General features: G+C 36.9%; 1 protein-coding gene across 1 annotated transcript in view; it reads right to left on the bottom strand.

Annotated features, from left to right (window-relative positions):
• The window catches only part of LOC128527096 (membrane-associated guanylate kinase, WW and PDZ domain-containing protein 3), a 142,228-nt gene that overhangs the window by 16,007 nt on the left and 108,287 nt on the right, over nt 1-17,934 (bottom strand). The window contains exons 4-8 of the mRNA XM_053499388.1: nt 13,704-13,910; nt 8,072-8,270; nt 3,211-3,290; nt 2,243-2,300; nt 1,901-2,013 (exon numbers count right to left, since the gene is read on the bottom strand). Coding sequence (XP_053355363.1) covers nt 1,901-2,013; nt 2,243-2,300; nt 3,211-3,290; nt 8,072-8,270; nt 13,704-13,910 — 657 coding nt within the window. The remainder of the gene's footprint in view (nt 1-1,900; nt 2,014-2,242; nt 2,301-3,210; nt 3,291-8,071; nt 8,271-13,703; nt 13,911-17,934) is intronic.

The raw sequence follows: 17,934 nt of genomic DNA, 5'->3' as shown, positions 1-17,934 counted from the left end.
AAGTCATATTTAGATCCTTCAAAAAGCTCTGGCTCCTGATGATGGCTTTTTTTATGCTTGACTGACCTATAATTAAACAAACAAAGTGCTTCACCCAGCTGGTGTTATAAACAAATCCATTATGACTCTTGGCTTTATGACACCGCAAATGAGATCATTCATTACCAGACACACAGCCCCAAACAGACACCATGAATCCCCCAATACACCCAGCTTTATCTGCTTCTCATGTTAGCTAGTAGTGTTTAAAGTGCTGTTTAAAGAAACACTTCTGAGCTGAACTGATTTGTTTTGCAAGCACATGTCTTAGAATCCTTATGAGGACCTTCCACTGACATAATTATTAACGTAGTTAATTAATGCTATATTAGTGCTAATAACACACTCCTTTATCTTTTATGGGCAATCCAGCAATCATCTCACGACCTGCGCAGACAATATCAATCTAGGATAATCCATAATCTAAATCAAGCAGGCAAGGATCAAGAATAGGAAGTACAATGAATCCAGCGAAAATTAATACAATGAAGCCAAAACAAGGTCGCAATGTTGTTTGAGTTTGAATACACAAAGTTGTTTTCCCTCATGTGAACCAGCCAAATGTCCCATAAAAGCCCACCCATCACCACACACACACAACCACAATACCCACCTGCAGAGAGCTATTCATCAACTCTGTTAGAATGAGTGTGTGCTGCTTCCTTTTCACTTTAAATCTACAAAGGCGAGGTTTGTGTTTGTACAGTACCACAATGTCGCAGATTGCAGTGTACTCAAAAAGGAGACAAATGAGCCAGTATTTTGGCTTGTCAATAGTACAGTGTAGAAACTGACCCATTGTCTCACTGCTTTCACATTTACTTTTTTTATATGTCACTGAGATAAAGGTCTATGACAAAATACTACTACTACTAATAATAATAATAATAACTATGTAATAATAATAATAAATAAAAAATGTAATAATAATAACACAGTATAACGTTCAGTGAAAATTATCCCACACACAATTTCTTTCATTTTTGTCTATGATCAGGGAGATATCAGTAAACACTCTCACATGGGAATGGAATAAAAAAGAACTTCCTATATCTGACTTTTCAGGAAACTGACCCGATCTGTTGAGGTCATTTTAGTTTTTAGCAGTAAAGAAAAAATTCAGTAAGGGTGTTTCTGTGAATGTGTCATTGTGCACAGACAAACAGTCAGCACTAAGTGAGGAAAGAAATCTGTTCACTCTGTATAAGTGGAAAAGCATGACCTTATAATGTCACCACTGTGGGAGTGCAATAAACCAATATAAAGTGATGAACAGACCTCAATGTCTTCCTCTGAGTAAATGTCTCCTGTTTGTAATGAGTAAGATCCCTGTCACAGACAAGTAACAGCAAGCGGAGGTGAGAGTGTACACAGATGCACAAAAGAAATGGTGAATGTGTGAGGGGGGAGGAAGAATGAAAGAATATGATGGGCTTCCTACAAGTTAGTTCTTGTGTTAATCTTTCATTAATCTTTTTACTCATATTTCAAAGTGGCAGTAATTCTGCAATATAATATTGCACTACATAGTCAAGTCATAGTCTACCCTAAAAATCTTACCAAACTGACTGTGCCATCAATACACATAATATACATATAGCAAAGAACAAAACAAGAAATATAATTTATATAAACACTTATAGTATCTTAGATTTTCCTTCGCTTTCATGAGTTAGCAATACTGTACATGACGGCATTACTGTATTTTCTATTTTATAACTGTCATTAATATATTTCATGTTACTATCAGGTTTAAAGGTCTGTGAGTGTCTATGGATTATTCTGTGAATAAATTCTGTAACAGAAGTTTTCCATTTTTCCATTTTGAATTGTTCTTAAATATGTGACTATAATTGTTTACCTGAAGCAGGTGCTGCCCCCTTTTGGCTCTGTCCTGCAGCTGCAGCCTCCTGCACTAGTTTCTTCTTTGCTTCTACCACCGGATTCTCAAATTGGGTTCTTTGGTTTATGTGACTGCAGCACAAATAGGAAAGCAGCTGAGGATCACGGGGGAGTAATAACAATATACAATCTTACATACATCCTACATACCAGGTCTCAATATTTACCTGGTTCTTGTACATAGAAGTCTTTTATATAGGTAACTGGTGTGTGTGTGTGTGTGTGTGTGTGTGTGTGTCTATGTGTGTGCGTATGTAAAAAAAAAAAAGAAAAGAAACAGCTGGAGACTGAGAGTACTTACTCAACATAGTATGTGCCATATTGTGCGTCCTCAATCTCCTCCCAGCCGTATGGAAGCTCTGAGGAACAGATGATGAACAACTTCTTAGCAAGCAGGCATGCTAATATGTAACACCCACGCAGACAAGGCTTTGTGGAAAAAACATGCATGTGTACTTACATGTATTGTTTTAAAGAGTTGATTATCGTATCAGAATTTGTTTAGATTAATAAAGGTATTAGTTGTGGGTGTGCATGTATGCATGCGTTTGTGTAGCAATGTGTGCCCACTGATGTGCACAATATACCAAGATCATAATGACTTTAGACTGAACGTTACTCAAGACAGAACGTTTCCTATATCATGGAGACATTTGTGTTTTAATTTCAGGAAGGCCTTCTGGAAGTCTTTTTGCTAGATGTTTAGATCTATGCATAGTTTTATACCATAATTACAAAAGTAGATTATGTGGAGCATCTGTAGGTAAAGCAACGATGATGTTTTAGAATGAGTGTACTAATATAAACATATCAAATATCTTACAGGAATAAAATAACATTTCGATGCTACAGAAAATAAATCCACACCTTCTGACTTCAAGCCTGTCAGAATATGTGTTTAACCATTACACATTCCAAGATAAAATAAAAACTGACTATTATGGGTGTGACTCCATAGCTCATGCCACAGGTTTACTACTTAAAATTCCAGCATCTCCAAAGTAAAAATCCTTCCTACCACCAAGCATAATAACGTTAGGCTCTACAAATACCAAGTTTCTTAAAAAATACTCTGGCATTTGCCATGACATTTCCAGCTCCTGTGTCCTACTAATATAATAATAGCAACATCAACATGATAGTTTACTAAAGTATTTTTATGACACTTTTTTAAGTACATTAATTCACGTTCATTGTTTATTATGTGTGACATTCATAAAGACAAAAACAGACAATATAGGATAGATAGGCTAACTTAACTTCCCTTACCTCCATCATCACACTTTTCAGGTGGTTTAGCTTTCTTGACAAGGCGAGGGTCCAGCCACGTGGTGGTTTTTGTATTATGACTGTAGAACGAGGAGACATACATGAATAGAAATATATAATACACAATTTAATGTTAAAAGCATTTATTGGAATATATCATATGCTGCAAGTGACCTTCCTAGCGGTAAAAAAAGAAAACTAGCAAGTAAGCATCTGTTTCAATATTTAAACCTGATATATATTCCCCAATACACACACAATCTCATAATGGGTAATATGGTCCCCAACATTTTTCCTTTCTTTCCCCAACAGTCAGATTAGCTGTCAGGAAAATTGTATGATCTAAATTCTAATGTCTGCTGTGCAAATCTCTTATGCAAATTGCTGCTTGTGCTATAAAGCAAGAGCAGTTTTGTGGATGGAACTCTTACAGTATTATTGCACACGAGAAAATCTAGTTGTCTTTTTTCAGGCATATTTTAGAAACAATTTAAGCCTCACATATTAGAAAATAGTTACATTCATTACACATTCATTGAGCCTATGCACACACTTAAGTGAGTTCCTTACTAACCAGAATTTATGGGCAAATGAATGGCTAATGGTTTAAAAATATGCAAAAACCACTGAAGGAACTACAGCATATGCATAAGTCTCACTAATGCAAGGAAAAACAAACAGCAGCATCAAATTAACACATATGATGTCTCACACAGTTCCACTCCAACTTCCTATTATAAAGAAATATACCAATTGCAATATTTACTATCATAGTCCTTTTGTATGAAATCATACAATGCACTGACAGACATCATACACCTCTTGAATACTATCATAAACCTCTCATATACTGTATTATCATTCTTCTCCTCCACCCCATCATACACCTCTCGAATGCTGTCATACACTGCGCATATTCTTCTAAACCTCTTACATATACTGTAGTCAAAGATTTCCCATATACAGTACAGTACAGTCATACCCATTTTGCATACTGTTATACACCTCTCATGTATCTTCATACACCTCTTGCATACAGTCATATCCCTCACATATCATCATGCACCACTCGCATACTACCTTATTTCTTGGCTCTAATACAATACTCCTCTCATGTACCATCAGACGCCTTTGACACACTATCAAATCCTCTGCACATCAATTGTATTGTGGTGTCAATCATGCAAATCCCTCTAAGGCAAATTTCTCCTAGTGCTTATGGTGTGATCAAATTGAAAGCAGATTTGTGCAAAAAATTATGCCCATCTATCGCAAATTGCTAATTATTTGTGTTATTTATTAACATTTACAGATATGTCAAATATTTTAAAATGCTGTGAAGGAATTCACTAACACTGAAGCTCAAAGCAGATGTTTTTACTGACCTACTGTGACCTACAAATGCAGCTTCCTGATAATAAGGCAGTTAATAATTTGGGAAATAGTTGAAAAGCATGTATTTTTATTACAATGTGCATCTACATGTATGTGTGTGTGCTTACATGCACACACATACACACACAGACACAAATACACAGACAAACATAGGCATCCACAAACAGACATACGTTCTCGCGCTCTTTCTCTCCCTCTCCCTCTCACACACACACACACACACACACACGCAAACACGCACACACAGACAGACAAACAGATGCATGCATGCACACACACACACCTACTACTTTCTCTGTTCATTAGATAACACCTGAGCATCATTTCTGCACACAGGAAAATGCTGTTGTCTTTTAAAGTTTCCAGGCATATTATTAACATTTTAAGCCTCATATACTAGAAAACATGATTAGTAAGATTCATTAAACATTCATTAAGCCTATGCACACACTGAGGTGAATTCCTTATTGACTTATAAATGCAGCTGACCAGAATTAATGGCCAAATTAATGGCTAATGGTTTCAAAATATGCAGGAACCACTGAAGTAGTTACAGACGTGTGTAAAAAGCATCAGGATAAAAAAATATATCCATAAGTCTTACTGGTGCATAAAAAATGCATAGACAACGGCATGATCACATACAGTGTCAAACTAACACACACCATCTCTCACACATACTGTAGAATCAAACTTTAACACACTTTTTATACAGTACTTACAGTAACTCATAATTTATCATACACTACTTGCAATATTTACTAATATACTCCTCTTTCATACTATCATAAACTACTCCATAATACAATACTTCTCTCGCATACCATCATACCCCTCTTGCATGTTGTCATACACTGCACATACTACTACAGTATACACCTCTCACATGTAGTTATAAATCTCGCATACCATCATACACGCCTCATGTAACGCCACGTGCCTCTGGCATACTGTCATACACATTTTATATACAGTCATACACCTTTTGCATACCATCATACACCTGTCGTCTACCATCATGGAGGCGTCAGTGATGCAAAGCCATCTCATGCAAATTTATGCTTGTGGTTATGGTATGATCAAAGTGAGAGCAGATTATGTGTAAATGTACCTCTACCATCAAAAATGACTAATTATTTTAAAATGCAGTGAAGCAATTCACTGATGAAGCACAATGAAGCCCAAAGTAGATGTTTTCACTGAGCTACAAATGCAGCTCCCTGATATTAATGTGGTTGATAATTTGGGAATTTGTTACAAAGCTTGAATTTCTTTATGACAATATGCATGTATGCATGCATGCACACACACACACACACACACACACACACACACACACACATACACACACACAAATGCATACAACCACTCTCTGTGTTCATTAGAGAACATCTGGGGCACAATGTGGACTAAAATTACTCACTGACTGCTACTCTGCTGCTCTCTACTGTTCTCGTTAAAGACAAGATCCACTAAAAAGAGCACAAAAAGCACAAGTGTATAATGGACCTTTACTCTTATGCCATTAATCCATTCTAACAAGGGTGCCAAAATCTGGTCCTAGTGACATGAGCAGTTAACTTGTAACATACCGTACTCTGACTTTTCTATTTTAAGCAAAATAAAATGCCATGCTGTGCACGCTATTTTCTGACCTTGTCTTTGCTGTCTGCCTGCAAAGATCATTTTCGGTAAGGAGTCAGTTCAACACATGCACCAGCAAATGCAGTTAGTCTGCCTAAAGATTTCAAAAACCTTGCTAACTTAGTATGCTTTTCACACAAAATGCATGCCATGTGTTGATGTGCCTGACATGTACAATAGTGAAATAGACATAAGCCTAATGAATTCTGATTAATCTGACACTGGTAATCTGAATCTGGGTAACTCAGCAATTATTTCCCCATCATTTAAGTAGACAGTGATCAGTCGAGTGAAGAAACTGATTTTAAAGTAGAACACATACCCTCCTTGTGACCGGGTATTTAGAAATGCATTCTGCTTATATGTCTAAATATATGTAGGAGGTATTATATTTAGGTTAGCATAGTGTGTGACATTTGGCATAGAATGTGTTTGCTATTCATCATCATTTTGCTATTGTTTTAACAATAATGTATTGTTGTTAGGCAGCGCGGTCGCTTAGTGGTTAGCACTGTTGACTTGCACCTCTAGGGGCCAGGTTCAATTCCCGCCTCAGGTCTGTGTGCATGGTGTTTGCATGTTCTCTCATGCTTAATACATTTCCTCTGGGTACTCCGGTTTCTTTCTTTTTTTTCAGTCCAAAGACATGCAAATTAGGCTAGTATGTGTGTGTGTGCCCTGCGATGGATTGGCACCCCATCCAGGTTGTACCCCGCCTCATGCCCCAAGTCTCCTGGGACATGCTCACCTGTTTACAGAATTACAGAAAAGTATAGACAATATTGTTGCTAATATGTCCATCTTGTGTTGTTTTCCAGTGTACAAAGTGCACTTTATGGTCTTAGGACACCAATGATTGGAGAATGCTCAATGTTATTAATTACATTTACATTACACTATCTTTACCTGTCTTGCTCCATCTAAATAGCCTAAACCTCAGGTTAAATATCACACTGTAAACCAGAATAAGTTGGCAAAACTCAAAAAATTTGAGGTAATCAGTTACATCATTTTTTTTAAGTAATGATGTTTCCAGTTTTAAGTAAATGGAACTATAAGTTTTTGAGTTTGTTGTACTCATTTTTTTTAGTTGTTGCAAATCAAATAAATTGTTGTTGGTCTTTCGACTGCTCCTGGCAATGGGTCGCTACAGCAGACAATCCGTCCCGCACACAAGCTTGGCACAGGTTTTACACCAGATGCCCTTCCTGATGTAACCCTTTCATTTTATCTGGTCTTGGGACAGGCACTTCATCCAGTTGTTGGGAATCGAACCCGGGCCTTTCACATGGCAGGTGAAACACCTACCACTGAGCCACCAGTGCCGCATTGCCCTAATGACGTCAGACACAAAATCGCTAGTCTGAAAGATTTTAAGTTGGTGGAACTTTAAGGTGACAGTTACTGTTACTTAAGTACTTAAAAGATACATAAAATAAAATTTGTTCAGCTAACTTGAAAAGTGTCATTTCTACAAACTCATAAATACCAAAAAGTTCTAAATACTCATAAAGGTCTAGTAATTTGAACTAATTGTAATTATTTAAGTTAACAGTACTCAATATGTTTAATTACTTTGAGCATTAGGGTTTACAGTGCAAGATAACCAAAGGAAAAGCAATGCTCTAAACAAAAACATAGATTAAGTTAAAACGCACCAAACAGAAATGTAACAAATTTCCTTGACCTTTCAATCCTAAAAGATAAGGAGGTAACCCGACTGAACTTGGTACTTGTGTTCAGGTGCTGCACCACACACCCCTTTCATATATGTAGTAAATCTGAGTCAGCCATATGTTTTATCTTTTTTACCCAGACTCACTCAATGAAGTAGACCATGCCCGTTTCAGTGTAGGCCATCTCCCAGTTGTATGGTAGAGGTTCGAGGCTGTCGTCTCTGGAGAGAGAACTCCAGGTGCGAACAAGCTCACTACTGCTGCTGCCACCTCCGCGAGTGACACTGCTGCTGCTGTTAGACTGAGTGTAGCTGGGCACAGGCCTCCTCCACTCCTCACTTCCCTCTGAGTAAGAGAGAGAGAGAGAGAGAGAGAGAGAGAAAGAGAGAGAGAGAGAGATGATCCAGAGATGTGTATGACACATAACACAAACACATAACACAATGTAAGCAACACAGAGAAGCAAAGGAGTGATTTGTACATCAAGTCATAGAGATAGACAAGGCAGGTGATCTCTCTTCTAGTTTTGGAAGATGGCCAAGGAGACAAGGAGATGGAAAAATTGCAAGAAATGAGATAGCACGCATACGGCAAGGCCAAGCCAAATATTTCTCATGCGTGTTTTTTTTAAACTGATGTGACTGAAACTGTGCAAATAGTATTTTCTTTTTAACATCTGCCTAAATTTCTTTGCTGTCTGCCTTTCATTTTTCCCCGACTTCACCAACTATTCAGCCTCACTGAAACAGTGACTACTTAATGCATTAATTTATGCAAGCGAAAATAAAATTTAAAAACAACAAACTTTAAATGTCTTTTCAGATTCAGCCATACAGTGGCTTGCCATAACTAATTGTATTACGCAGTATGTACTGCTCTAGCTCACTGTAGGACTAAGCATAGCAGAAGACACTGTGCCTATGATGTAATTATGGAGCAGATAATGTCTGTATACAAGAAATACAGTGCAAAAGTCTTGAGACATCCCTCATTTCTTTATATTTTGCTTCCAGAAAGTTAGATTTTCTTGTATTTTTTTTCTCAGTGCAGGCTGGAGAAATAGTTCTAGACTTTTTGGCTTACGTTTTCACTCCAGTAACTATACTGTACCTGATCAGTTTCAGAGGAATTTCTTTAATTTTATCTACTTCATTATATTTAATTTAATATAAAGAAATGGGGGGCACTGTACATGTGGCATACATTTTTCCCAGGCTAGTTTTGGGGTCATTTCTGAGGATTTACGGAATATAGCTGGGCTGGAACTTGAACTTGTTAACCCTGGAAATTGCTTTTGCCTCAAACCCATTAAAGGTATTTTACAACCACTCAAAAATAGCTTATGCTGGATGACAGTACTGTATGTTGTTGGGTCTCACCTATTATGGTGTCACTCCAAAGGTCCACAAGATAATAGCTTGTCAAGTGTGTTAGCCCATTATGTTGTTATTTATGCCCCACCAAAATCTATAGTCACAAGCCACTACTGGAAACCTTGCAATCTCACAAACTTCTTTTATTGTGGAAGTGGCAAAAGTATCCAAAACATACATTAAAATACTGCAAGAAAAAAGTGCTTTTATTGGATTTCTTTTTATACAAGTGAAGGGATTATTTGCTTCAGTGAACATTTCAGGAGCTATTTCCTCTTCACTGGTATCAGCCAAGGCCTCGATAGGAGCATTAGCCAATCCAAGCTGCAAGAGATAACTATGCAAATGCACAGCCACTCTAAGATTTAGACATTAATCAATAGCAGTACACTTGAGAGCTCAACCTACCACAGGCAACACTTGCATATTCTGCTTGGTACCATGGCAACAATGCCTACTTTACAGATATTTTTTCTCTCACCCACTTCAATAGATTTCCATTAAAATGACTTCCGTTATGGTGTCCATTAAAACAGTCTGTATACAGTGGATCAAAGCACATCAAGATGGACAGAAACAAACTGCTCCTAGTTATACCTCAGTAGCTCTCATAACCAACTCTCTTCCATTCTCCTTATAAATTTCTCACTCATGCTGCCTCTTCATACCTCTTGTTGCTTGAGATTATTTACCATGGTTACATAGCAATGGCCGTACACAATTATATATATATATATATATATATATATATATATATATATATATATATATATATACACACACACACACTGTATATATTCCTGATTTGCTAATACCGACAGCTTACCGTAGGATTGTTAGCTTAAGTGGCAGGTACATTTTAATCTCCAGTAGTCGATTAAACATTGTCTGTGACTCGTATGAATCTGTATGAATCAGCAAATCATTGTATAGCACAACTCCATGCTGTGGCAAGCTAATATAAGGAAAGCAAGAAACTAGTATCATAGTGCAGAGCAGATCTTGTTTAAGTCCAAAACTGGGGTCAATAGAACATATTCACTTCGAGGTAAACCACCCTGTCACAATGAATCTGGGTGCTTTTATGGAAGAGCAAAACTGACGGTGCATATTAAGTGTTCAGTTCTGACCTTCTACCAGTCTGTCCCAATGTAGTGACAATATGCCACCAAAGATTTTATGTTAAGCTGCAGCTTAACCGTTTCTTCATTTCTCGTTCATGATATCGATGCCGGATATAGAGGCAATGGTATCATATGGAGCACATGTTTCCACTGTGGAATCCACATCCTAAAGAATTCTTTGGTCTGTGATGTGAGAAAATAACAGCAGGTTTTAAGCTAAAACCCATCTACCCGAAAAACACCTTTACGAAATCTATTTCTCTGAGAGTGTCAAAATGAATAAGATGAATACACTGACTGGCTACTACAAGGGGGAACACTCATACCCTGCTCATTCATGCAAATATCCAATCATTCAATCATGTGGCAGCAGTGCAGTGCATAAAATCAGATGCAGATGCAGGTCAAGGGCTTCATCTATTAGTCAAATCAAATTCCACAAAAGAGAACAAATGTGAGCTCAGTGAATCTGACTGCTGCAAGATTGTTGGTGCCAGACAAGCCACTCAAGTAGTGCAAAACGGTGCAAAAAATATGCTGCAAGTAGTGGATTTGCAGGTAGAACTGTTATGTTGAAGAGTAAGGTTGGAGGAAAATGGCCAGACTGATTTAGGTTGATGTTAAAGTAATATAAACGAACACTTCATACAACTGTAGTGAACATAAAAACTATTCAGAATTGAATAGCAAAAGACATCTACAGTTAATATATTCAGAGACTGCATTTAGATTTTTTTTCATAACTGGATATTAGTTGCACTTTTTATCAGGGCCAGATAAAAACAAAAAAAAAGTTGGGGAAGTAAATATTTGTGCTTTACAGAAGTTAAAAATGCACTGTTATGAGTTTCTGTACGTCAGCTCTTTCTCCTACAGTTGACTAGACTACATGTGGTGCTGACAAAACAGGCAAAAAGAAAAAGAAACACTGTGCTTGCCAATGCTGCATTTAAATACAAAATAATTACGTCCTATACACATTTATATGATATGTGTTAAATACAGACATGTCTCTCTCTGAAAGTCATAAACACACACTGATCATTAGGGACACTGTAACTCCTATGCTCATTCTGTAAGGTTCCTCCTCCTGTTCTGCAGTGATTATTTAGCTCCAGAGGACAAACAACAAACATACCATCCTAAAGATTTTAATTTCTTATAAAACAGTTTAAGGACTTCTGCTTTGTGGAAAGTTCCAACTCTCGCCTTGAACACTTAGCAGTTAACTCTGGTTCATAGAAAAGTGGAATAACTATAAATAGGGAAATGTTCTTCTTATCATCAGGCTTCTTAATGTGGGGAAAACAAGTTGAAGTCCATGCTGAAACCAAGGGCTTAAGCCCAGGTTTAAACTACCCTACAGGCTACAGCTACAATAAATACAGTACCTTGTAAAAGTATTCATACCCCTTGAACTTTTCCACATTTTGTCACATTATAACCACAAATGTAACAGTATTTTATTGGGATTTTATATGATAGACCAACACACACATAATAGTAAAAATCTTTTTACAAATAATTATCTCAAAAGTGTGTCATGCATTTGTATTCAGCCTCCCCCTGAGTCAAAACTTTGTAGAACCATCTTTCGCTACAATTTCAGCTAGAGGTCTCTTCCAGCTCTTCCCCACATCTATAGAGTAAAATAAAAAAATTCTGTAAAATAGCACGACTGATTGTTGTCCTGTGGAGAGATTCTCCTACATGAGCTGTGAGTCTCTGCAGCACCTCCAAAGTTACTGTACCATGGGCCTTTTAGCTGCTTCTCTGATTAATGCTCTCCTACTCTCCATAATCTCTGGCCTGTCAGTTTAGGTGGACAGCCATCTTTTGGTAGGTTTGCAGTTGTGCCGTACTCTTTCCATTTTCTCAATGATGTATTGGTTTCCATTAAATGATTTAAGCTTTGGAGCCTTTTTATATCCTAACCCTGGTTTAAACTTTTTGCACAACTTCATCCCTGACTTGTGTGACCTGTGTTCCTTGGGCTTTATGATGCTGTTTGTTCATATTCATCAATGTTCTCTAACAAACCTCTGAGGGCTTTACAGAACAGCTATATTTATACTGAGATTAATTTACACACAGGTGAACTCTATTTATTAACAAGGTGACTTCTGAAGAAAATTGGTTCCGCTGGAACCAAACACAATCACACCCTCATTTACACATTTATTCACACACTACGGGCAACTTGGGAACAGCAATTAGCCTAATCTGCAGGTCTTTGGCCTGTGGAAGAAAACTGGGGTATCCAGAGGAAACCCACCAAGCATGGGAAGAACATGCAAACTCCATGCACACAGATACGTGAAACTGAACCTGGCCGGGAATCGAAGCCGGACCGTGAAGGTGCAAGACAACAGTGCTAACCACTACAACAGCCTTAGTCTACATTAATTTAATTAATTTTTATAAAACTTTTATTTTAATTTTATACAATTCTATTTCATTCTGTGTTTTATTACTATGCTGTCTCACCACATACAGTATACACAGTATTTAATTTATTTTGTGTCTATAATGACATGCAAGCAAGAATGTAATTGTCATATGTACACTGTATTTGTGCACTAGTATAACTTGACACTTGTGTCTGGCATGCTGTCTTAGCACAGTGTTTCTTTTTGTGTCTGTGTGTATTTAAATTCAAACCCTACAGTATGTCACACACACAAACATACAAAATACAACATGCAGTGAAATGCTTATTTTGCAGGTTTCCTCCGGCTTCACAAAAACATACCAGCAGGTGTCCTGGCTATTTTATATTGCCCCTAGTTGTGATTGAGTGTGTCGGTGGTGCTCTATGATAGACTGACATCTCATAATGTGTTCTCCTGCCTCGCGCCTGCTGCTCCGGAGAGTCGCATGGCATCCATCATGCCTGGCGCCCTGACATTGATTAAATGGTCTAAATATGAATGAATTAATGGTTTTAATCATGTGATTGTGCATAGTTATCGAACGTAACCTGAAATATGCCCTGTAGAAATATATGGGTGGTCATTTCTGTGCTAAAGTCATTTGCTAAAAAAAAAGGAATGAACAGAAAAAAATGAAATGCTCAGCATACAATATAAACAGCTATTGATTTTCTTTGATTGGTGTATTCCTTTAATTAGACTCAAAGTATAAATTAAAATTGCTACATTTATAATTTGTTGTTAATTATGTCCAATCAACAGAAGAATGTTGTATTGATATTCTGTTATGTCTGAGGTCAAATTATGTTTGTGGTTGGCAACCTGAGACGTATACACACATACACACACCTGGAAGGCCGTTTGGTAGCGCTGGCCGCTCCTCATCGTCCTCCTCCTCAGGGACAACACTGTCATTGCGATCCATCTTGCTGACAGAAGTAGTGCGCTTGCGTGGGACTTCTGTGCCAAATTCCTCCTCGAACAACACCTGGTCGACCAGATCCGGCTGAACCAAGTTAGGCTCTGCGGGGGGTTTGGGCGTGCCATAGTAGTTTCCTTTTAAAAAACCACAGCACAATCTGTTTTAGCCATAATTACTAAAATTATAATGAGATTTCAGTTTAAATCACAGTATAAGTAAAATTATTTGCAAAATCAAGAACAATACAAAAAAAACGGGCTCAGTTGCCTACTGTAGCTTTGCAAAAAAATAAATAAATCAAATTAGGTAGCTTTTTGAAATGCCTGCTAAAAAATGCTTTATCTGTAACAATGGCAATACTGAGTTCCCTTCTTCACTACTGGTGTCTTAACTCTCATAAGACCAAAACCTATGCTAAGTTTAAATTGAAACTATTTTGTATTTTGTACTTGAAAAAACACTAAATAAAATCACCTTGCCCCGGGTTATGCCCTCTCACCTTCATGTTACAGAATCTAAAGCAGCCACATACTCTGTAACTCATGTACTCTACACGAAGACACAGTCATGGGAATCAACATGACCTGAAGTGGATGCCAGAGGGACTGAATAAAGAGCAGCTTTGTTATAACATTAATACAGACTTTTCAGGCTATGATGAAGTGAAATAAATAAAGGACTTGAGGAAAGGCTTCTTTGTCTCTGCTTGCTTCCATCTCTCACAACTCAGACAGTTTTAGAAAGGACAATACATTGTGCAGATTGACACATCAAACATTCTCATTTTGGTGGCACTCTGGTAGCAATTACACTCTCCAATGGATTCAGTAATGAACCCCATCCTCCATGTTTAATTTGAATGTAAAAACAGTTCATTCATATTCAGTACCTATAATGGAGCACCTAATCAGTGTGTTGTATAATGTGCTTAAATTATTTTCTAATACAGTGGTTTGTATACTTCGTTTGTGTGTGTGTGTGTGCGTGTGTGTGTGCGTGTGTGTGTGCATGTGTGTGTGCAGCGAAGTGCCATTAGCCTCTCTTTCTAAACTTGACACTAAAATCAGTATGATTATATGATTGTATCTACGCCAAATGAAAAAACATCAATCCAAATCAACCCCATAATCTTCTAAATTACACCAGCATTGCTATAAATTATGTGATTTGTTGATCCAATTTGTTTGCTTGTATTTATAATAATAATAATAATAATAATAATAATAATAATAATAATAATAAAAACTAAAGTGCAGATAAAACTAGGTTAAAGTCAAATATATATATTCTTTTACATAAACAGCAAACCATGTAATTATCAACTACATTAAGACTTTCACTTTGAACCGTCCAAGGAGGTGTAATTACAGAATACCGTTGGAGCACACATGAGAATAAGCATTTTTTTTAGCACTATGTAATTACTCTCAGTAAATCAATTTAACCTCTTTTTGAATATGCACAGGGACTATAAAAGCTCCAGGGGTGCCTTTTTTATTAAGAGAGAGAGAAAGTCAAATACAGGACATGGTGTCAGAACTAGGTGTAGGTTAAACAGTTTGTTCATGCAATATATGCTGCATTAACAACACTTTTTCAGAAGGGTCAAACTATTGGCCTTCATTAAGCAATCCAAATTACTGGAATTATGTAAAGAGACATCCAATACATTATTAAATCACAGAAGGATCATCAACTTTGTAAAGTCAATGTAGTCAGAAAAAAATCATTATTTATATGGAAATCACTTAAACACTTGGAGTTGCACTATTAAAAAATCCACAGTAGAAATCCCAGCTTGATTAATAGTGAAAGTTAGTGCATTTCCACACACACAATGTGAGGAGAACAAACACGATTGGGACTAAAGAGCTGTGTAGCCATAAGAAAATCACTTGTACTAATACTAAAAGTTTGAGTTTGGTGGTGAGCATAAAGATTGTACTTGGAGAAATGAAAAAAGGTCATGTGGTCTAATGACTGACCTTATTCCAAAGTTGCTGACATCTCAGCAACTGTCAGTGTAAGAAGGGAAGCACGTGAAGTTACCACTCTACAGTACAAGCTTCTGGAGGCAGTGTAAAGATCTGGGGTTGCTTCAGTTAGTTAGGTCTAAGCAATATTATTTGGCAATAAAATTAAATCAGCTGATGACCTGAATATTTAAGTTCAAGTTCAAGTAGGCTTTATTGTCACTTCAACCATATACAGTTAGTAAATAGTGAAATGAAACAACGTTCCTCCAGGACCAAGGTGCTACATGCAACATAAACTTACAACATAAATGAACAGAGAAGCTAAACTAGCTAACTAAGAGGCCTAGTTAACTGGCTAGCAGAGATAAGACAGATAGTCCTAGCATAAATTACAACATAAATTAACAAAAACTAACTAAAACTAACTAACTAAGAAAGACTATCTACAGGTTTTACAGACAACTACAGGTTTTACAGACAACAGACAACATAAAGCGCACGTGCAAATGTGCAAACGAGCAACAACAAAGTGACAATGCGACAACGACACTAAATAATAATAAAATATGGTGTTGAGGTAGTAAACATAGCAGCAAGAATTGAGGTGCAAAGAGTAATGAATATTGTTTGTGAATGTATGAATGTATATGAATGTACTGAATGACCAGGGTATTATATCTATGCATTATTTTCCTCCCTGATGGAACAGAAATATTCCAGGACTCAGGTTGTGACAGAGTGGTAATGGCAGCATAAGAAATCATTTTTACAAATAAATAAAACCATGTTATAATCAAAGCTAAAGGTGACAGAATTACTTATTAGAGTGTGTGAGTCTTTTAGGAGGTTCACATTTATGCACACACAACGCAGTGATTAATTACCAAACAAGCAACTCAATGTTTGGCTGTCATAAAGGTACAACCACAACTCAGCGTCAAAGTACAGGTATGGTATCATTTGTCAGAGCTGAGCAACTGTATTGTATAATGTGACTACGAGGGAAAACAGTACCTCAGCACTTCCTTAATGTTACCGAAATTGTGGCTAAAAGGAAAGGTCATTTTTATGTCCGCAAAGAATAATAAGATAATGATCTAAATGGAAAAAAATGACATTCAGATAACTGTCAGCTGAAGAAAAGGGTCTATGGTATGTGATTTATCAGTGAATTAAAATGCCACTCATCTTAATAGAGTTTTATCAAATTACACACATTTCCTAGCTTATCAACTACATCATAATTCCACAACTGCTTATTAGTGTTGATTACTAATTAACTTAAGAATATGAACCAGCATGCCAGAAGCAGCAAGAATAATTACCAACTGATCATTACCCAAAGGGATTTCATTGAAATTACTGAGAAAATGTTAATGTAGAATGTGATGATTTGAATATATATTGTAGGTAAAAAAAGATTTTAATGCCTTTTTCTACCCCAAAAAATGTCACAAAGCGACTGTAAGACTGTATATGTTGTGACACTGTGAAAGTGGCAATAAAAACAAAAAGGACTTATCTGTGCTGTTAAATAGGTGAACCAATAATGTTATAGTATACAAGGAGTTTTAAAGAAAGACCTAGTCCTTTTAGAGGAAGGACATGGTGAGGCACACTGATTTTCCAACAGATGCACCAACAAATTATCCAATTCTTTAGGCCCCAATATTAATACATATTATCATCAAGAAATTCAAGAAAACACATTAAATCTTGTGGCGGAAAGAGCAGGGCTAAAAACCACTTCTAAATATGTGTGATCTCTGATCCTTCAGACATTACAGCCTTAAAACTTATCATGTTTCTGTAGTGGATATCATAATGTTGACTCTGGAACACAAATGCAACTTAAGGAAGTTATATATCAATACTGCCCAGAAGCACTGAAGACTTCTCTGGGCTCAGAGATAGACAGTGGCACACTACATGTGTTTTGTGGTTCAACGAGTCAACAGCCATCATGTTCTCTGAGTCAAAAAAAAAAAAGCACCATGCAAGCTGTTATCAGCATTAGGACCAAAAGCCAGCATAAGTCATGGTATGAGGGTGTGCCAGTGCCCGTGGCATGGGCAAATTACAAATCTGTGAGGCCACCATTAATGCAGAAAAATATGTTCTTTTTGGAGCAACATATTCTTCCATTCAAACATCATCTTTTTCAGAGACAACAGGACAATAC

Source organism: Clarias gariepinus, chromosome 6 (genome assembly GCF_024256425.1).
Source record: "Clarias gariepinus isolate MV-2021 ecotype Netherlands chromosome 6, CGAR_prim_01v2, whole genome shotgun sequence".
Lineage (NCBI taxonomy): Eukaryota > Metazoa > Chordata > Actinopteri > Siluriformes > Clariidae > Clarias > Clarias gariepinus.
This window is presented reverse-complemented; position numbering and strand designations above follow the sequence as displayed.